The sequence below is a fragment of the Labeo rohita genome, chromosome 19 (assembly GCF_022985175.1).
Source record: "Labeo rohita strain BAU-BD-2019 chromosome 19, IGBB_LRoh.1.0, whole genome shotgun sequence".
NCBI classification, from domain to species: Eukaryota; Metazoa; Chordata; class Actinopteri; order Cypriniformes; family Cyprinidae; genus Labeo; species Labeo rohita.
Genome location: NC_066887.1, coordinates 38,146,145 through 38,169,290, shown reverse-complemented (window position 1 = coordinate 38,169,290; position 23,146 = coordinate 38,146,145). Strand labels below are relative to the sequence as shown.

At 37.6% G+C, this 23,146-nt stretch overlaps 1 protein-coding gene across 1 annotated transcript; it reads right to left on the bottom strand.

The window, feature by feature from the left end:
* Nucleotides 1-7,498: 7,498 nt before the first annotated feature.
* Nucleotides 7,499-23,146, bottom strand: LOC127181449 (collagen alpha-1(XIV) chain). Its single transcript, XM_051136206.1, has 10 exons — nt 23,100-23,146; nt 14,179-14,247; nt 12,852-13,016; nt 12,614-12,775; nt 11,712-11,867; nt 9,728-9,847; nt 9,451-9,615; nt 9,225-9,374; nt 8,707-8,810; nt 7,499-7,574 (listed from the first exon to the last, which is right to left on the bottom strand). Exons 2-9 carry the CDS (start codon nt 14,237-14,239, stop codon nt 8,725-8,727), a joined length of 1,065 nt encoding a protein of 354 aa, XP_050992163.1. The 5' UTR covers nt 14,240-14,247; nt 23,100-23,146; the 3' UTR covers nt 7,499-7,574; nt 8,707-8,724.

Genomic DNA, 23,146 nt, shown 5'->3' with positions numbered 1-23,146 from the left:
TGTTATTTTTGAATGTTCTCCGAATGTTCTGAAACAATTAGTAACATTTCAAAATGTTACATGTTTCATAAAATGTTTTATGACCATGTGCAGCACTTTAAAAACTTTTTGGGGTTATGCAAATGTTAAGGATACATTACTGAAAGTTACTTTCAAATTCTCTCTGAAAAATATAGTAACAATTAAAAATGTTAGACAAATACTAAAAAAATAAAACATTCCATGAATGATGTATAGATGATGTTTGTGTGCTAACATTTTGAGAGCATTATTAAACACCTGACAATCCTGAATGAATGTTTTATTAACGTTACTAGAAGAACGTTTGAGAAACTTGCCAGAACATTCTCTGTCAGCTGTTTTTTGTCATTTGTCAGCAGGTCTGAATAAGACTGAATTCATCTGAAGGGAGTGATAACTGTACTGCACATCAGTCTCTCTCTCTCTCTCTCTCTCTCCGGCGCTGCAGTGGGATGTTGTTCTCAGCAGGTTCATGTCTCTCTGTCATCAGAAGGTTCCGGAGCGCCGCTGTGTCTGTGTGATTCAAAGCAGGAACGCAGTCAGTGAATCAGAGCTGTGAGAACACACCGTCACCCAGATGTTGTGAGAGGGTTTCCCAGCGTCCCTCAGGCCCCACACGGACGATCACAGCCGCATCCTCACGTCCCTTCAGCTGATTAATGAAGACACTTCAGTCTTAATAAAACAAGAATCCCAGGTTAAAGTATGTGAAATTAATAGTTTATTTTGCACTTTTTGGTCTGGTAGCATGTGTGTGGTGTCTGTCAGATCAGTCACTTCTGTGTGTGTCATTATTCTCATTTGCAAGTGGCAAAGACGGCAGCTTTATAATCATATTCTTTAGGCGTCTCGCTCACTCACTTTACTGAACAGCATTTGCTTTATCTTTGTGACCAAAAATCTTGGACAAGACTAAATGCTACAGTGTTGGTGAAAGTTACTTGTAAAAGTAATGCATTACAATATTGCGCTACTCCATAAAAAAAGTAACTAATTGCATTACTGAATTGCTCTTTTTCAAAAGTACTGTGATACGTTACTTTTGCATACTTTTTGTCATCTGAGCTGCCACATAAAGAAAAAACTGACATGAAATGACACAATTATGATATACAAACTCATGAGATTAAAAAGTCATGAGATAAAAAGTCATAATTCTGAGATAATGTCCTAATTATTAAAATTATGAGATAAAACATACAAAATTTAAAATACAAAGTCATAATTATGAGATAAAAATGTCCTAATTCTTAACTAGTTGCATTACTGAATTACTCTTTTCAAAAGTAATGCATTACATTACTTTTGTGTATTTTTTTGTCATCTGAGCCGCCACATAAAGAAAAACTGACATGAAACGACACAATTATGACACAAAAAGAGAAAATGATGATGTACAAACTCATGAGATTAAAAGGTCAAAATTATGAGATAACATCATAATTATGACAAAAATCAATTATAAGACAAAAAGTCACAATTATGAGATAAAAATCCAAACGATACAGTCATGAGATAAAAAGTCGTAATTTTGAAATACAAAGTCATAATTATGAGATAAAAATGTTCTAATTATTTTAACTAGTTGCATTGCTGAATTACTCTTTTTTTCTAAACTGGGCTAGTTTATTTGTTTTTAATAAATAAAAAAAGTTATATTTTTGGCAAAAGTCCCTTTTACACTAAAAGTGAAATGAATAATAACTTGAAATAGTAACTCTGTTGTAAATGTAATCTAATTACTGGTGTTAATGGTGATGTGCATGTAGTGGGTGATCAGAGTGTTATTCTAGATCAGGGGTGCCCAATCCTGTTCCTGGAGATCTACCTACCTGCAGACTTTAGTTCCAGCCCTGCTCCAATGCAGCTGTCTGTAATTATCAAGTGCTACCTAAGAGATTAATTAGCTGGTTCAGGTGTGTTTGATCAGGGTTGGAGCTGAACTTTGCAGGATAGTAGATCTCCAGGAACAGGATTGGGCACCCCTGTTCTAGATGGATTCTGTCTGTGTTTGTGTCACTTGGTAAATAGGTGCAACATCTCCATCTGCTGTTCAGAAGCATGAAAAGCATCTGGAGCTCATATAAAAACATGGCCTGAAATCAGGAGGCAGTGCAGTGAATCAACCACAGTCTCTTGTGTTACAGAAGGACATCAGACAGATTTTAACAACCACTTTGGCACTAATATCTGGACCTTGATGACATTTTTTTCAGAACTCCAGACACATATGTGTCTACAATCTACACAATAACTGAATGCACACGGATCATTGCTTAGAAATGATGAGCATTGTACATTATATCTTGTCATAAATAATTATAAATGAATTTAAAATGCATAGTGTAACAATTAATTGATATCCATTATAATATATTAATTGTGGTTAAAGCTGTTCATGAGACTGTATAATGCATTTTAAGGTGCATTACAAAGCATAATTAATGCATGAAATCTACTTTAATCATGCTTTATACATAAAGGCTTTAAATCAAGTGTGACCAATATTTATATCTAAATAACTAAACTCAATAGATTTTATTCGGTGGCATTGGCCAAGTCACTGACACAGTATTTACTAGGTTGTGAAGCATGAATTACATGTTTTGGGTGAGTTACTGCATTTTGCAGAGCAAACACTTGTGACAGTTGCACTTACTGTTTAAAAAATGTTAGGGAAAACGTGCCAAAGCAATCCACTTGAACTACACACACATTCATTTACACACAGTCTATATGCTGTAGATTCATCCCACATACAGTGACGTGTACATATGTGCTACTGATACACTACCACTCAAACCACTCTTTGGGATCAGTAAGACTTGTAATGTTTTTTTAAAGAAGTCTCTTATGTTCATCAAAGCATCATTTATTCAATCAAAATACAGGAAAAAAAAAAAACAATAATACTGCAAAATGTTATTACAGTATAAAATGATGGTTTTGATTTTGATGTACTTTAAAATACTATTTGTTTCAGTGATGCAAAGCTGAATTTCCAGTCTTAAGCGTCAGAAATCATTCTAACATGCTGATTTATTATTAGAACGATCAATGTTTTCAGGATTCTTTGATGAAAAACAAGTTAAAAAGAACAGCATTTATTCAAAATATTAATCTTTTCTAACAATGTAAATCTATGCTATTGCTTTTTATCGATTTAACACATCCTTGGTGAATAAAAGTATTAATTTCTTTCAAAAAAAAAGAAAGAATAAAAATGTATTGACCCCAAACCTTTGAACAGTAGTGTATATTGTTAGAAAATATTTCTGTTTTAAATAAATGCTGTTCTTTTAAGATGTGTATGCTGAAAAAGTGTCACAGCTCCACAAAAAATATTTGGCAGCACAACATTGATAATTCTTCTAATAATAAATCCGCATATTAGAATGATTTCTGAAGGATCATGTGACACTGAAGACTGGAGTAACAGCTGATTAAAAATTCAGTTTTGCATCACAGGAATAAATGATATTTTATATTTTATATTAAAATAAAAACCTTTATTTTTAAATTGTAATAACATTTTGCAGTATTATTGTTTTTTGCTGTATTTTTGATCAAATAAATGCAGCCTTGATGAGCAGAAGAGACTTCTTTAAAAACATTACAAGTCTTACTGATCCAAACCTTTGAGCAGCAGTGTGTATCGTACAGCAAAAGTGCATTTGTGCAGTTTATGTCAGGAAATACTGCGAGAGCATTTTAACCACATTTTTGTTTGTAGAATTCTTGACAAGCACTTCAGAATCAGAATCAGAATTAGCTTTAATCGCCAAGTGTGCGCAAACACACGAGGAATTTGTTGTGGTTTCTTGTCATTCTGATAACACTGCTGTGTTCCTTATCCTAAAAACTGAGGATTCTGTGCAAGGTCCAGGCTTTTGCAGGAAATCGAAATGCAATTCACACATTACATCTTGCAAGGCAGACAGAAAGAAAGAGAGGAGGAACAAACAACAGACAGCAGACAGACCTGTGTGTGAATTAAGAGCCACACCTCCTGTCTCTCTGTCTTTTGGTTTTACAGCGTAGAGTTGAGTTGAGCATCAAACTTTCTTGATGGCAAACAAACACAAGATCAGAAGCTACATCCTAATGTGCACATGTAAGTGTGTTTTCTGATTCTCATGCAATCGGTGAAACTTTACAATCTGATCATGTTTAGAGCTCATTGTAAAAGTGAAAGTAGAGAAGTTTGCCTACTTCCTGCTCATTGTTAGCGGCCATGTTGAAAAACATGCTTTTCTTTTTACAGTTAAAAGCCAAACTCACGCTCTTTAAAGTGCGTCTGTGACAGAGTCTTCTGTGATTTGTGATGCAGGAGACGTGAGCAGCTGTAGCTCTGTAGATTACTGCGCTTGCAACAGAGCATCATGGGTTTAATTCCGAGGGAATGCATGAACTGATCGGATGTATATTTGGTGTAAGTTGCTCGGATAAAAGCCTCTACCGAATGCACGAATGTAAATGTTCACCAGATAACAAACGAGAAAGCCACACGCTTCTCACACAGACGAGCACGTGCACGAGCCGCACGTGGTGAACGCAGTACGTCACACAGGAACACACAACACAACACTAGCGCTATCTGTGGTATGAAATCACAGTGAGTGTAAAGATTAAACTGTATGCTGTACTATTGCTGCAATCACTGTATGAATTAATACAGCAACTAGTTGCCAGAAATACACTGTGACTCTGCAGTGTCAGGACACGACAGACTCAAACCCACAGGAAACTCATACAGGAAGGGTTTCCTCAATTACAGCTGGAGCTTTTCATGGTTGTGATCTGGATTCCTGTAGATCTGCTGGCGATGCCGTCTGGACGGGACGCTCTCTCGTGCTGCAGAAGAGATTTCACCAACGGATCGTCCTCCTGGGAGCTCAGCGAGCATCCAGACCCGTCCTGCAATGCGCAGTGGGTCGCTGACGTGAGTCTGACCGTCACCGTTCCTGACGCATACGAACAAAAATCACATGAAACGACATAACAATGACATAAACAATGGAAAATGGTGATAAACAAACTCATAAGTATGAGATTAAAAAGTCAAAATGATGAGACAATGTCATAATTCTCAAAAAAAGTAAAAAATTATGAGATAAAAAGGGAAAAGTACAAAAGGTCATTGTATGGCCTATACTGTGAAACAATTGTAAGATGAAAAGTTGAAATTACAAGATAAAACATAATTATGATATAACAAGTCTAAATTATGAGATGCTAAGTGACAGTCAAGAAATTATGAGATAAAACATCATGACAAAAAGTCATACTTACAATGTACAAAATCTAACCTGACATACTGTCACAAGTCAAAGTATGGCATAATTATGAAAAAAAAAAAAAAAAATCCAATTTTTTTTTTTACAAAAAGTAATCATTATGACAAAAAAGAAAATTATGACATATTTCATCAATGAGTAATAAAGTCAACTGTGATAAAAAAAAAGCTGAAAGTATGACATACCAAAAAACAAATGATGACACACTTAGTTAATTATGATATAAAAATTCATAATGATCAAAAAAGGTAAAAATTATACGATAAAAAGCAAAAATTCTGGCATACAAAGTCATAATTATGACACACTAATGCCATAATTACAGGATTATGAGACAAAAAGGGAAAATTCTGATATATTAAGTCAATTATTAGATAAAAAGGTCATTGTATGGCATACTTCGTAACAGTTGTAAGATGAAAAGTTGAAATTACAAGATAAAACAATTATGGTAGTCTAAATTATGACATACTAAGTGACAGTCATGAAATTATGAGATAAAACATCATGACAAAAAAGATGTACAAAGTCTAACCTGACAAGCTGTCGTAATTGAAAGTAAGGTATAATTAGGAAAAAAAAAATTATTTATTGCAAAAAGTAATAATTATGACATATTCCATCAATGAGTAATAAAGTCAACTATGTGATAAAAAAGTTGAAAGTATGACATACCAAAGTGGAAATGATGACACACTTAGTAAATTATGATATAAAAATGCATAATGATGAAAAAAGGTTAAAATTATGAGATAAAAAGGTCAGAATTCTGGCATACAAAGTCATAATTATGACACACTAAAACCATAATTACAAGATTATGACATAAAAAGAGAATATGATGATATATTAAGTCAATTATAAGATAAAAAGTTCTTCGTATGATATACTAAGTAACAAATGTGAGATGAAACGTTGAAATTATGAGATAAAAAAAATTAATGGTAAAGTCATACTTATGATATAAAAAGTCTAAATTATGACATGCTAAGTGAAACTGAAAATTATGAGATAAAACATCATGCCAAAAAAGATGTGCAAAGTCTAACCTGACAAGCTGACGTAATTGAAAGTAAGGTATAATTAGGAAAAAAAAAAAATTATTGCAAAAAGTTATAATTATGACATATTCCAGTCAGTAGTCTTCCCCATTATTGTGGTTTCAAAGAACAAGAGATACCTGGAATTTATACTGTAGGGATGGACATTTAATGAAACCCAAATGTAAATATTCTAAAATTTTGAGATACTGGATTTGTGTCTTTCATAAGCTATAAGCTCTAATCATCAAAATTAAAACAAAAAAAAACTTTTTTTTTACTTTACATATAATGAAACAAGAATATATGAACGTTTCAGTTTTTGAAAGAAGTTACGAACAAAAAATGAAGTTTTTCACAATATTCTAATTTTTTGAGATGCACCTGTATATGAAGGGTTTCTGATCTGTAGGGCGTAGTAGTGGTCGACGAGTCTGGAGGAGTGGATGAGAGCAGAGTTCATCATGGAGGACCACAGAACATCCTTCTGAAAGAAAAACACACAGGTGTGATCTTCCGGATGGACTGCGTACAACTGGAGGTCAGGAGTTCTGCTCAGTACATCAAATCAATGATGTGCAATAAAAACTGTCAGGAAATGTTTTGGACCGTGTTGTTAATATATAAAAAACAGCACATGTTTCTCATTTCTTCTCATCTGTGTCTCTCTGCAGAAGTCTGAGGAGCTCTACTGTAATGGTGAGTGCGAAAATGATTTGCTGTATTAAAATCAAATCTGTGATGCTTCATTTTCTCAGATTTATGTATTAAACATAATTTTGGTATTGGTTAATTAAAAATAAATGTCTTTACTGGCCTTTTGATCAATTTAATGTGTCCTTGATGAATGAAAGTTTCGTTTACCATTCATTCTTTTTAATGATAGTGTATATCATTAAGTGTAAAATGCATTATGGGTATTGACTGAGCTGTATCGTCTGTTCCATCAGGTCTCTGTCAGTCTGCAAATGACTTCAGCCCGACTCCAGGTGAGTCTGTTATAATTATGACACGGATTGCTGAAAAAAAAAAAAATGAATACTTAATTCACACTTAAAATGTCATTTATTATAAAAGAAAGATGCAACAAGGTATGAAATGATAAAACAATACATGTTTGTTTTTCAGAAAAACCACGTAACGCTGCAAACAGAAGCCCTTCTGACGGCATCTTCATCTTCCTCTCCATCATCATCATCGTCATTGTTTTTGTCACCTAGTTTATTGGGTGAGAAGAAAATAAGAGAAAATGAAAGTCTTTTATATACAGTAACAGCATTCAGTGATGTAAAAGTGAATCATTTTGTCTGTCGCTGCTCGTTTCAGGGTTTTTCTGTGTTTTGTGGTGACGACTTTGGATTCTGCATCGTGGAGATCAAACCCGGAGATGAACCACAAAAACACCAGAGAGATTAACACAGATCATGTTAAAAATATCTGTCTATATCATATCATACATGAAACTAGAATTTTAGTTAAGAATATTACTCATTTTATTCTTCATTATATTATATTATATTATATTATATTATATTATATTATATTAAACATGTATATTTGATTATACATTGTAAAATTATAAATTATTTGATTATAAAAATGTAAGTGAAGACAATATTAATTATTATTTATATTAAATGTTATAAAAGTATTATTAAATTAGATTATATTTTATTTTAGTTTCAGGGATACACTAAAATTATCAGCCAAAAATGCCATTTTCATTTTTTGTCCAAAAGATAAACCTGAAATAATATTATATCAGCATATATAATATTTTATTATAATAATATTTTAATATAAGCATATTTTCTGTTCAATTTCATTGTTTTGCTTTCAGTAAAATTGAGGTTATTTTATTGGCTTTTTGTATTTTTTTTAATTCAGTATCATTCAAATTATTGAAGTCTTTGAAAAATTATTTTAAATTATTTATTAAAACAATAAATAATTATTAAAAAAAAAAAACATTTTCGATATCAGTTTCGGACAATTATATCAAGAATTATCACAGTTTCAGCCAAAATTTTCATTTTGATGCATCTGTAGTTTGTAAATTTGAGAAACAACTTGTCATACTTATTTTAAAATATGATGCCAAATTAAATAAAAAAAAAAAAACATTATGAGAGTAAATCAGGATTTTTCAGGATCAGGTGTTTTTGTTTGTTTTCCTGTTTAGTGGCTGAATTCTAAGACTGATGCTGATTTCATCTGACATTAAAAGTCTTTATCACTTCAAACTGCTGTCTGTGTCTGAATGATTATAAACCTTAAATTCTATATTTCATTTATTCATGAATAAAATCATGGTTTATAGCATCAGTTTGGTCAGATCATACACTCACTTGTGCTCTCGGCGCCTCTTAGAGATTCACTGGACGAGTAACACAGAATCTCCTGGCCGTGACCTCAGAGGTCATAAGGTCACTGGGAGCATCAGATCGGGTGTCTGGAAAACACACACACACACACACACGTCTGGTTTATTATCCTTGTGGGGACTCTCCATAGGTGCAATGGTTTTTATACTGTCCACACTGTATTTTCTATCCCCTTACCCTAACCCTACCCCTAAACCTAACCCTTACAGAAAACTTTCTGCATTTTTATTTTTCTCAAGAAATCTCATTCTGCAAAATGATTTATAAGCTTGAAGTTAAACAGGGGACCGCAGGCTGGGGTCCCCTGTCAAAAATTTCAGGTTTTACTATCCTTGTGGGGACATTTGGTACAATGAGACACTGCTCAAAAACAAGTACAACACACATCACACACACACACAGACACACCCACACAGATTTTAAGCTCCATCTCCAGGAGAAACCTCCTGAGTCACTAAACAACAGAGATCTCAGAAACCCACCGTTGAGTTCAGAGATGCGCTCGCAGATGCTCCTGTTGAGTTTCTCCATGATGTCTAACATGAAGCTGAAATCATCCACGTTATACACGTGTGTTTCCTCCGGTGGGGAGGCGATGGCTCTCAGCTCATTCTCATCAGCGTTCTTCACTCCTGCAGATTCACACAGTCAGAAAACCGTATTTACTGACAAACCGTATTTAAGTGAGAGCTGGTTTTGTTCTGGCACCGATAGCAAAGAGCTCAATCCCAGCGTCTCTGAGTCTCTGAGCAGGAAGAAGAACATCATCCTGAGATTTCCCATCCGTGATCAGAATCACAATCTTAGGAACATCAGACCTGGATCCAGATTCAGCTTTGAAGCTGTTCTCCAGAATATACGTCAGAGCAAGACCTGGAAAAACACACACACACACACACACACACACACACACACAGGATTACAGTGAGAATCATTTAAATATATGTGTGTGTGTGTGTGTGTGTGTGTGTGTGTGTGTGTGAACCTGTGCGTGTGTTTTCTCCTTTATAAGGCAGATTCCTCACGGCATCAGTCAGGGCCCCTTTAGTGCTGTGAGTGTTCAGATGCCACAAGGTCCATGAATCCTTGCTGTACAGCACCAAACCTGAACACACACACTCTTGTATATGTGGTTTACAGTGATTCTCCATAGGTGTAATGGGTTTTATACTGCACAAACTGTATTTTCTATCACCTCACACTAAACTACTGCCAATTTCTAAATTTCAAAAAACACTCTTTAGTATGTAAACCTCATAAACCACATTCAGGTTATAGTAACCATGTCATTATACACATTTGTGACCATGGACCACAAAATCAGTCATAAGTGTTAATTTTTCAAAATTGAGATTTTTACATCATCTGAAATCTGAATAAAAAGCTTTCCATGAATGTATGGTTTGTTAGGACAATATTTGTCTGAGATAAAACAATTTGAAAATCAGGAATCTGAGGCTGCAAAAAAATCAAAATATTGAGAAAATCACATTTAAAGTTGTGCAAATGAAGTTCTTTGCAATGCATATTACTCATCAAAAATGAAGTTTTGATATATTTACAGTAGGAAATTTACAAAATATCTTCATGGAACACACTGTAAAATCGAATTAGTTGGGCTTACTTAAAGAAAAGCATGCAAACCGATTGCAGATTACCGACTGATGTAAAGTGAAATAGGAACAGTATGTTGTACTGACAAATGCTTAGTTAGTATAATTTACTTACAAAAGAGTAACTAAAAAATATAAATAATATAATAAAATGTTTTTTGTCACAATTAATAAAAATAAATAAAACTGAATCATTACCATTGTTGTGATTCACATGCTGAATGTTGAAGTCTGTGACTTGAGCACATCACCACAAATATTAAAGGACTGTCTCAACCCAATGAAGTTTCTCAAGGTGTTTATGAAGAACAATGAAATTGTAAAAGATCATTAATAAATATATATATAAAAAAAACATCAGCTAGAAATTTAACTAGAAGGTAACTTTCTAAAAGCAACCTATTTACTAATTTTCTTCCCTTGACATAAAAAAATTATGATTTTATGTTGCATTGCTGCATCAATAGGAAAAAAATTACAATAAGATAAACAAAGTTCCAAGTGCCCAACCAAAGGGAACATTAATCACTATAACGGTAAGTTAAAATAAATAAATAAATAATAATAATAATAATAATAATAATAATAATAATAAAAAAAAAAAAAAAAAACACACACACACACACACACAAACAACATTTGATGAAAATTAATTTATGAAGTCAGCTTATGTGATGTTCTCTCAAATATATAGTTGTATTGAAACAACATTCAAGATGACTTTGGGAAATGAGTGAAGGTAACTAGTGAAAAATAACTGCAGATTAACAATTGCCATCCAAAGACTTTTCTTTTCTTCTTTTTCTGTTGTTATTTTGCAAATTAGCAACATATTAGTGCACTGCTGCCTCTCACTGGTGTATTAATGTCATTGGTTACTTTGTGGCTACTTGAATATTTTAAGTAAGCGTCACTCAAAGCAGTAAGTAAATAGTTTTACTCGTCTTGAAAGAAGCTGTAACTTAATAAAACCTAGCAAGTATAGCATCTAAGTAAAGATAACTAATTATATAACTAGGTAAACTATTGGAATTTACAGTGCATAATCTTTGCTTAATATCCTAATGATTTTTGCATAAAATAAAAATCGAAAATTTTGACCTATACAATGTATTGTTGGCTAATGCTAACAATGTAACCGTGCTACTTAAGACTGGTTTGTGGTCCAGGGTCACATTTGTGTTGTCAATAAACCACATATATCAGAACACACACACACACACACACACACACACACACACAGTGAATCTAATTGAACACTGAACACTAAATGCAGCACAATCACAGTGAAACTGCTGTTCTTCTCCTGTTGATTTAGTGTAAATGTGTGTGTCGGACTGAAGATATCAGACGTACCAATGCGTGTTTGTTCTGATCCAACAGCGAAGGCCCTGACAAACAATCCCAGAAAGCTCCTCACAGTTTTGAAGTTCAATCGTCCGATACTCCGCGATCCGTCCACCAGAATCACGATGTCGGCGACGGCTGGAGTTTCACATGTGTGGATGTTCACTACAGACACACACAGATTTTATTACTTGTCAGATATTCTATTCACATCTCACTCTTTCCATCCAACATTTCTTTTCATCCAGTATCACAAAATATGCACAAAAATGTATTGATGAAAACCTGGAAACAAATACACAGATAAAATATGAGATAAAACCAGTGTCAATATTAGTTTTGTTTTTCAATCACTAGGCTCCATTTCTCAATACATGGGTCACTTTTTCAAAACTCTTCACACAGTGAAGCACAGCAGCATCTATGTGGGATAAACTCTGAATTATTTCTCATTGCTTTGACACAGAAAACATTCAATGAAATGATCTTTCAAATAACAGAAACTCATTTCTCACTCCAACACAAAACTTGCACATGATCAAATGCTCTTTACAAAACTGATCAACTCAAGTTCATAATTTAACATACTGAGTATCATTTCTACAGTATACCATAGTGAAATATCTTCCAAATCTTAAACATGAAATACTATCAAAACAAATGGATGTAGCCAAAAACCTACACAGATTTTAGTCTTTTGATTTCATTACCTTACCATCTGTATGAGAGAAAACTTATGAATAATACTGTACTCTAATGTAAACATGGACCACAACATAATTTTAGATTTGTCAGAGGGAGAAAATGTCTTTAAGAAAACACACTGGTCAAGACTAGTATAAGATAATAATGTTTCTATATTTAAATTTACAATTGAATATTGATACCCATAAGCTTCCATAGAAACCCACCGCTGATCTCTCTGTTGAGTTCAGAGATGCGCTCGCAGACGCTCCTGTTGAGTTTCTCCATGATGGAGCTCATCAAGCTGAAATCATCCACGTAATACACGTGTGTTTCCTCCGGTGGGGAGGCGATGGCTCTCAGCTCATTCTCATCAGCCTTCTTCACTCCTGCAGATTCACACAGTCAGAAAACCATATTTACTCACAAACCGTATTTAAGTGAGAGCTGGTTTTGTTCTGGCACCGATAGCAAAGAGCTCAATCCCAGCGTCTCTGAGTCTCTGAGCAGGAAGAAGAACATCATCCTGAGATTTCCCATCCGTGATCAGAATCACAATCTTAGGAACATCAGACCTGGATCCAGATTCAGCTTTGAAACTGTTCTCCAGAATATACATCAGAGCAAGACCTGGAAAACACACACAGATACGAGCAGATGCACTACAGCGACAATGAAGTCATTTAGATCTCAGTGTGTGTGTGTGTGTGTGAACCTGTGTGTGTGGGTCCTTTTTTTAAACGCAGATTCCTCACAGCATTGATCAGGGCCTCTTTAGTGCTGTGAGTGTTCAGATGCCACTCGATCTGCGGATAATCGCTGTACTGCACCAAACCTGAACACACACACACACACACACACACACACACACACATATATAAATATACACAATGAATCTAAAGGGATTCTAATACTAAATACAGCAAAAGTAGTGTTTTGATGTCTTCAGTCTGATCTAGTTGATGTGAATGTAAGTTAGTAAAATAGTGCAGGTGTATCAATGCGTGTTTGGTTTGATCCAACTGTGAAGGACCCAACAAAACTTCCCAGAAAGTTCTTCACAGTTTCAAAGTTTTTAAGGCTGAAACTCGACGATCCGTCCACCAGAATCACGATATCAGCTGGAGTTTCACATGTGAAGACATCCACTAAAGACAGACAGATTTGTCAGGAATTTTATTCACATCTTGGTGCTTCCGTCCAGCATTTATTTACTTGATATTCCAAAATGCAATGATGGAAACCCTTCCTGATTACATGTGCACAAGTCTACTTTAAGATTCAGAAATATTGCAAATAGTAGGACAATAGATCAATAGATTATTATAAAATTAGTCTCAGTATTACTAAAAATGCATGCACAGTTATCTATGAACTTTGTAAATGTCACAAATATATCTTACTATCCACAGACAAATATCATTCAGCTCATGTCTGCAAAATTCAGATTTAAATGAATGAATGAATCACATTTGATCTTCACTATCAGCTGTACAGACTTTGACTGTGTTTAGTAAGTGATCAGAGCTGCAGACTGACATCTAGTGGAACAACAGCTGCTCTGTGTGTGGATCAGAGATATTAGTGTGTGTGTTGAGCGAGACTAAAATGAAAAAACAAACGTCTCAGTTCAAATGAATCAAACAGAACATCAATGAATGCGTGTGTGTGGATATTAAGACAAATGTGCAACTTTTCATTGATCATTTGAGCCTAATTTCACCATTTAAAAATATAATTTCCAGCCTATTTGAGCTCCTTGTTGTTCCATATATCAGACAGACAGTCGTACCTTGAGCATGTGTGATTAATACTGATGTGAGTATCAGGATCAGCAGCGCTCGAACCCGCATCCTCTCAGCTGATCAACACACACACACACACACACACACACACAATTAATCACAACATTACAAACACGTTTACTTGCCATTCCTTAGCAATATTACTTGCAATATTATTAACTTACTATCTCTATGCCACGTCCCAAAACCCTTCAAGCTGGTGTTTATTATTGGCTCATTAAAAACCACAACTAGATCCTAGTGAACTGACAAATCACAGACCTTTTCAAATCTTCCATTTATGTCCAACCGTTAGCACTTTGTTTATTTAAATGGGGAATCATCTCAATTATCACCAGTAAAGTATGGAGCACCACACGGATCTGTAGACTGGACTACTGTAATGCAACGCTAGGTTTTTGTCCTGCATCTTCATAAAATAAATAAGCTACAGGTTTGTCCAAAACGCAGCTGTTAGAGTCATTAAATTAACTGCATGATTTGAATCAACCCAGAACTGTACAATTTCTGTCATATGGACATCACTTAGACAGAATCACCACTGATAAATTACTCAATTATAATGTAGAAACATACATTTATTGCAAAGCTGCTTTGCAACGACATTTATCATGACGAAAAAAAAAAAAAAAAAAAAAAAAAAAACTATACAAGCATGAATTAAAAAAAAAATCTTGTTTTTATATACTATACAGCTAGTAAACACTATAACCTAACACTAACCCACAAAGAAAACGTTATGCATTCACATAAAAAAAACTTTATTTTATATTGTTTTTACATTTATTCATCAGATTTAACCCTCTTCTGAGAACAGAACACAACTCATAATCACACACTTCAGTGCAAGTTCTGTCTTGTAATAATGAGATGTTGTAGGTAATGAGATTTTTGTTGTTGTTGTTGTTAAAAACACAGTATGATGCTCACCTGCTGTTAAGACATGTGGTCAGATCAGATGAGGTGAATCCAGCGCAGTCAGAGCGAATGAAGACTGAACGACTCCAAAAGTCAGTGAAGAGATTCTGAGAAGACAGGAACACAGATGAGATCCAGATCAAATGATTAAAAACAGAACTTCCCCCCTAAAACTGATCATTTTTGTAGATTATTTGTGGGTAATTTTGCAATTTTCAGTCTCTGAGTGAAAAAAAAAAATCAATATTTGCTCAAAAACTGAGGAGCATGAGCTCAGATCAATGAGGCCTGTGATCAATCAGTGCCAAAAAACTAACACAAAACCTGTGCTAAATGAAAGAAAACAATCTGACAACAAGATTGAATCCAAGATTTGGTGATAATATAGCACAAGTGATTTTTAAAAGGCTGATCATTTTTGAACAGGAACATCAAATGAATTCAAGGATTTTCAGCAGCACATGTTAATAAAAGAAATGAGTGAAAGCAGTCATGTTATTGCTTTTTGTCATATTTCTTCATTTTTACCCCTTTAATATACAATAAAAAACAAAAACACAACCTGAACACAAGCCGTCCCTCCTGTGGCAGGAAACTGTGGCCAGTACAGGAAGTGAAGTTGTGTCTGCACCACCTTCAAAAAACTGACAAACCTGCATTTTCTGTCAGAATACTGCTCTACTGAATGAGACAGCAGTGAGTCTGTCTGCAGATCAGTGATCGATTACTGTTTATTACTGCTCTTCTCACCATCTTACTAGTGCTTTTACAAGCTGCATTCAGCAATGAACTACTGTACATCACAGCAACATCATAGCAGTGCAATACATATATCCCACTACTAATAAACTGAACATTCACTTCAATGGTATAAGATGACTGGATGCTTTCAGCTGATTCCTCTTGAACTGTCAGCAACTGAACTGCAGCTCAAACTATTACAAATATAGTGAATTAAGCTACAAACTCCATCATAATGCACAATGTTTCCATCTAACATGTATTTTGAGCTGCAGCTCGTCATATTAATGCAGTGTTTCACTAGTTAACAGTAAACCGGTTACCTCATCTGTTTGTAGAGTTTGGAAAGGTTAATATTGATACTTTTTTTTTAAACATCATAATTGTTTCGCTTATTTCAGTTACTGTTGTAACATGAAAACCAGCAGTAGTACAGTGCTGTATAAACATGGCTGAAGACCCGAAAAGCGATTCACTAACAAAAACTGACACAAAGAGCCATTCATTTACGGATCTTGACATGAATGAAACAAGCTTTTCAAAACTCCGATTCAGATAAACCATTTCGTTACAAAATGATTCACTGGTTCGAAGTGCTGCAATCGGATTGCAAGTTGTGATTCATTTCAGATCGGGACTTCAAAGCGTGTATTGCGAATCGTTTCATTTGATTCATTTAATTTAGATCGGAACTTCGGAGCAATTTATCATGCTTCGGAGTGTGTGTTGTGTGTCTTTTCTTGGATCGGGACTTAAGAGTGGGTTCCCGAACCATTTGATTCAGATCAGGAATTTAAAGCGTGTATTGCGAATCGCTTCATTGATCGGAACTTCAGAGCAGGTTTGTGAATCATATGATTCAGATCGGGACATCGGAGTGAGTTTGCGAATCTTTTTTCTGAATTCTTTTTTAACAGTACAAAAACATCAAACCTTTTAGGCAGTACAGTTATGCAAACAAAAAGTATACACACACATAAAAGACTTTTGCGTTGACAATAAAGTAATAAATTAGGTTAAGACGACACACGAATACAGAGATTCAGTTCCCTTTCGAGGAACTCAAACTGCGTCCTCTAGAGGTCGCTATGGGGAACGCCATCTCCGTGACCCGTGTCTGAAGCTTATATACAAAAACTACAACAGTGTTGGCCGGCGACAGCCTATGACGTCACTTCCAGTGCGACTCGTCGCTGTTGGTGCGTCAACAGGTAGAACACAACATTCTCTTCTTCGTCTTCACTGACCTTTTGTCTGTAACCAAAAGCTCGAATTGAGTGCATGTTTCTCACCAAATGTTTTAAGTACGGCTCGCGTGTGACGATGTGCGGTAAGGAGCAAGCGCTCTTTGCTCCCGTGGAGTTTATTGCACTCTTTGCTTGTCTCTTGCTCTCGTAGCCACTTGCACAAAGCTCGCGGGCTGTGTGTGTGTGGTCGGAAGCAGCGCGTCCAGCTCGCGAGGAAACTGGATGTGCTCATCACGATGCAATCGCAAGGGGGGGAGGTGAGTCTTCTCTATACCCGAATTTGCATGAGTGTGCTCGCCTCTCGGGCATTAACAACGCATTCGCGGCGGCGGTTCCGTTCCGCCTGATTACCGTGGGAGTCTGGCGCATGGGCGGAGCGTGTTCAGCTCCCGAGGGGGTTGAACATATGCTGCGTGTTGCGATTGTGGTGTTAATTTTCTGCCATACTCGAGGGTATGGACAGAAAATAAAGAGGATAGTATAGCCATCTGAGGATGGTTATAGTTTTGCATTTATCATTTGGTTAAGTGCAGCTATCTGAGACTAGCTCTGTGTTAACCTGTCCCTTCCACATGGGTCTCCATTGCCTGCTGTCGGGCGTGGGAACCATGGTGGGTGAGTACGATCCCTTATTATGTGTCTAACCATGCTGTATTTCTGGGACTTGTGTGTTTCTTTTGGTAGGTCCTCTTCGAGCACCCCCCCCTCTGGTCTTTGACCATGGTTATGGTCTGCTTTCAGGTCCCCACTACAGCACTGCATCTAGGGCTATGGTCCTACCTCCAGGTAAGCTCTTCGAAAGTCTTTCTCGCAGGAAGCACCTGGACATCCTTGGATAGACACATGAACCTGAGGCCACCTGGCTGAGGCCCTCTATCTGCGTCCCACCCTGAGGGGCCTTCTGTTTCTGGGTTTCCACCTTTATTGAGATGGTAAGCACAGGTCTGTGTGGGGGGAGAATGGCTTATGTCTCCTTAAGAGAATACCTGAAACACAGCCCGAGGGCTGGGGATGCTACTGCTCTCTGTGCAGTCTTATAAAGATGGCTCCCTGTCATATCTGATCCGGATCTCTTCCTAGGCCTCCTTTACAGGGCACGGATGGGTGAGTACGATCCTTTATCATGAGTCTAGTCTCCTTTTGCTGTATGTTCAGACCCGTCTCTTGTGTTTTCTGTTCTCTGTTTTTTAGGTAGGTCCTCTTTGAGCACCCCCCTCTGGTCTCTGACTATGGTTGTGGCCTGCTTGTCCTGGATCTGCCTTCATCATGGAGACATGATGGCCACGTTTGGCTTTCAGGTCCTCACTACAGCACTACAACTAGGGTTATGGCCCTACCTCCAGGTAAACTCTTCAGAAATTTTTTTTCTTCGCAGGAGCTTCCTGGTCCCCCTGACTGGACATGTATGCCTTCAGGCCGCCTAACCGAGGCACTCTGTCTGCGTCCTGCCCTGAGGGGCTTCCTGTTCCAGGGTATCCACCCAATCATCATACAGACCTATCCTCATACTATCTTGGTGATGTAGTGAGTCGCCCCTCTGAGGAGTGGGCTTGACCACGTTGGTTTTCACCATCGTATGAGTAGACGGTGTTTCTGCGGGAACCCCTCTCAGTGCTCTGAGGAACACTGGATATGGTCTAGCCCCTCGTTCGGGAGGTTCTGCGGGCCTTGCTAGAACGAGGCCTATGCTTTCTGTCGAGATGGTTAGCACAGGACTGCCTGGATTGGTAGTGGCTCTTGGCCCCGCAAGAATATACCCACAGCACAGTCCGAGGGCTTGGGACGCTGCTGCTTTCTACGCAGCCATGCAGTGCTTTCTCTGGTGCCAGGACATGATGATGCTCCCCTCACTACGGGAGGTTTCTTCTTAGAGCATGTCATCCCTGGGTGGGTCGGGTATTCCTCCTGTCTCTCAGGAGTTTGAAGCCTGCCCCAACGCACTGGCCTCTCACGCTGGTTAGGTGTATCGGCTCCATGGCAGTATTTCAGACAGCTAGCTGAGGCTAACTGTCTGCTTGGAGTAGCGATGCTCCCCTCACCTTGAGGGTCTGCTTGAGCATTGCCCCGTTCGGGCAACCGAGGTTCGCCCTTACTGCCCCCCCTTGGAGCCTTGCTAAGCCGGCAGTGCTCCCCTCACCCTGAGGCTCCTCTTATTTCACCGCTTTCTCAACGGTACGTCTAAAAATCCATTCTTATGGTAAGGCCCACACGAACCTTTGAGCGTTTTCTCAAATCCATGTATATGGTAAGTGCACACGTGAACCCGGGGGGGACTTTTCTAAAATCCACGCTGTGGTATGGAATGCACCGGAGCTTTGAGTCCATTCTAAAATCCTTTATGGTAGGGATTCACGCGCTATTGCCCGTACCCTTTCTCGAGATGGTTAAAACCCCGGTCACCTTGGGTTCCTCTCCAGAGCATCTGCCAGGCTAAAGGAACGGTAATACTTGCGCTAGTTCTTGCGCACCCTCTATGATATGGGTTCACGCTCAAACTTGTGCCCATTCTCTGAGTTGGTTGTTCCCGGACACCTTGGATACCACTCTTGAGCAGGCTGTTGCTACCTATGTTCTGTAGGACGGTTTCTGAGGGAACCTATGCAGAGCCCACGGTAGCCCCCTGCATGACAGGCCAAACCTAGGTGAAACCCCTGGGCATTCAGCCATATCCCCTTAAAGGAATATCTTCTAATTCCAAGCTTTGAGCTCTACCCTGGGTCCAGCATATCCGACCCCTTTCAGGTAAGTCTTGGGTATGAAGCTTGGGCTTTTGGCCGAAGGGGATAATGTCACTGACAGCCGTCACTACGTCTCAGGGGCAACTCCCTTAAGCTTAAGGCAGTTGGTACTTAGTGCTCGCCTCTATGATGGCATGCACTCCCCTCAGCATGGCAGCATGGGTATAACCGTTCCCCATAGCGACCTCTAGAGGACGCAGTTTGAGTTCCTCGAAAGGGAACGTCTCAGGTTACGTATGTAATCCTGGTTCCCTGAGAGGGGAACGAGACACTGCGTCCTCTAGTCTCCTCGCAATGCTTCGGACGTAAGCTTCAGACGAAGAAGCGAATGTTGTGTACCGGTGGCCTTTTATGCTGTGGTCGCACTGGTAGTGACGCACCAGCAGCGACGAGTCGCGCTGGAAGTGACGTCATAGGCTGCCGCCGGTTGTAGTTTTTGTATATAAGCTTCAGACACGGGTCACGGAGATGGCGTTCCCCATAGCGACCTCTAGAGGACGCAGTGTCTCGTTCCCCTCTCAGGGAACCAGGGTTACATACGTAACCTGAGACGTTTTCATTGCTTTAGGATTAATAGAACTTTAGTCATTCTGATAACACTGATATGATCTTTACCACAAATACTCACTTCTGAGAAATGAACTGAGGATTTTCCGCAAGGTCCAGGCTTTTGCAGGAAATTCATTGTGTGCTGTTTTTAAAAATGCACTGTTTTGCAAATGTGACCCTGGAAATTGACATGTATACATCATCTGAATAAATAAGCTTTCCACTGATGTATGGTTTGTTAGGACAGGACAATATTTGGCTGAGATACAACTATTTGAAAATCTGGAATCTGAAGGTGCAAAAAAAAAAAGAAAAAAAAAAAAGTCGTCTCTCTCTCTCTCTCTATGTATATAGAGCGAGAGAGCGAGGAGGGGAAAAAAATTATATATATATATATATATATATATATTTTTTTTTTACTTGCCTTTAAAGTTGTCCAAATTAAGTTCTTATGCATAATTATTGTAATGAAGGGTCAGAGGCATGCGGATCCATTTGCAGCTTTTATTAAACAATCGCAAGGTCAGACAGGCAGGGCAGAAACAGCGTCGGGGATAACAGAGACAATCCAAAAGAGTAATCAGTAGACAGGTGAGAGTCGAGGCAGGCGGCTAGCAGAGCAAACGAGAGCAATCCAAAGCCATGAAGTCAAAGGCCAGGCAGCAAGGAATCAGCCATCGATAAACAGTCCAAAATCAAACACAGATAATCCAACAACAAGGTAAACGCTCAGAAATGTAGCCGTAACAAGATTTTGCAAGGTGTGTCAGTCCGGAAGCAGTTTATAAAAGCTGGCTGATGGGTGACACCTGGGCAGTTGATCAGGCCCAGGCACGGGGTATATGGGAAATGTAGTCCAAAATGGTTAGTACTCGGGAGAGGATGCCCTCCGGAGGCCTGATTCATGACAATTATGCATATTAAGTTTTAATATATTTATGGTAGAAATTTCCAAAAGGTCTTCATGGAACATGATTTTTACTTAATATCCTATGATTTTTGGCATAAAAGAAAAATCAATCATTTTGACCCATACAATGTATTGTTGGCTGTTGCTACAAATTTACCCATGATACTTAAGGTCTAGAGTCACAAATATTAAAAATGATTAAAGAAATGCACCAAAACGACTGAGTTAAAGTCAAAATGCGTCTCACACAGACGAGCGTGTGCATGAGCCACATGTAGTGACTGTAGTAGACCTACATCATACAGACACACTTCACACAACACCAGCACTGCCTGTGGTGTAAAAATACACTGAGATAAAAGTGTACAGATTATTGACTGTATGCTGTACTATTGCTGTAATCACTGTATGAATTAATACAGCAACTAGCAGCCACAAATATACTGTCAAATCACACATTTTGGCTCAAGTTTTCTTTTCTCAAAACAAGATGTCTCAACAATCAGTTTCTTCTTCACACCAGATTTTTTAATATGCTTTTGCACATTATTTTATTTTACTCCAGTCTTCAGTGTCACATGATCCTTCAGAAATCATTCTAATATACTGATTTGCTGCTCAACAAACATTTATGATTATGATCAATGTTGAAAACAGTTTTCATACATTTTGAGGATTCACAGATGAATAGAAAGTAAAAGTAGAAATCTACTGTAACATTATAAATATCTTTACTGTCACTTTTGATCAATTTAATGCATTCTTATAAAAAAAATAATTCTCTGTCAGTCTTCAGATGAGTTCATCCCGTCTTCAGGTGAGTCTGATAATACTGTTATAATTATGATACGGATCTCTGAGAAAAAATATCTGAATACTTAATTCACACTTAAAATATCATTTATTATAAAGAAAGATGAAGCAAGGTATGAAAAGATAAAACAATAAAGGGTTGTTTGTGTTTCAGAACAACCACATAACACTGCAAACAAAAGCACTTCTGACGGCATCTTCATCTTCCTGTCCATCATCATCATCATCATCATCATCATTGTTTTTGTCACCTAGTTTATTGGGTGAGAAGAAAATAAAAGAAAATGCAAGTCTTTTATATGCAGTAAAATCATTCAGTGATGTAAAAGTGAATCATTTTGTCTGTCGCTGCTCGTTTCAGGTTTTTCTGTGTGTTTTGTGGTGACGACTTTGGATTCTGCATCGTGGAGATCAAACCCAGAGATGAACCATAAAAACACCACAGAGATCACAACAGTCTTGTACAGTGTATCTAACATGAAACATCTCAGGTCTCAGGACGCAGTGTCTCATTCCCTTCTCAGGGAACCATGGTTACATACGTTTCCTGAGACGTTCCCTTAAGGAACAGCTTAAGGAACTGTCTCAACAGATCCTTGGTAGCAACACCCTGTTAAAGTTCGTATCACTAGGGATACATAGGTAGCGTGGAGCCCAAGGAAATCGGGGCCTGAGCCAACTCAAAGAATGGGAACAAGGTTGAAGGCGTAACCCATACCATACAGGTTTTTAGAAAGAACACAAGATCCTTAATGTGTGTCCTTACCACAACATGGATTTTAGAAAGTACACAGAGACTAGCATGACTCTGTATGTACAGAAAGCCTGTCACGGAGCTCTGGGGAGCAAAGAATTCAACCCTCAAGAAGAGAGGAAATTCTGAACGACCCTCTGAAGTGGGGAAGCATAGCCGCGTTCCTAATAATAATGAGATGTTGTAGGTAATGAGATTTTTGTTGTTGTTGTTGTTAAAAACACAGTATGATGCTCACCTGCTGTTAAGAACGAGTGGTCAGATCAGATGAGGTGAATCCAGCGC

Bases quoted from the DNA above. Each gene is read 5' to 3' on its own strand.
- LOC127181449 (XM_051136206.1), bottom strand. From the start codon at position 14,239: ATGCGGGTTCGAGCGCTGCTGATCCTGATACTCACATCAGTATTAATC. The intron at 13,017-14,178 runs GTACGACTGTCT...TGTGTTTTCCAG, and splicing joins ATTAATCACACATGCTCAAG to GTCTTGCTCTGATGTATATT. The intron at 9,848-11,711 runs GTACGTCTGATA...GTGTGTGTTCAG, and splicing joins ATCAGAACAAACACGCATTG to GTTTGGTGCTGTACAGCAAG.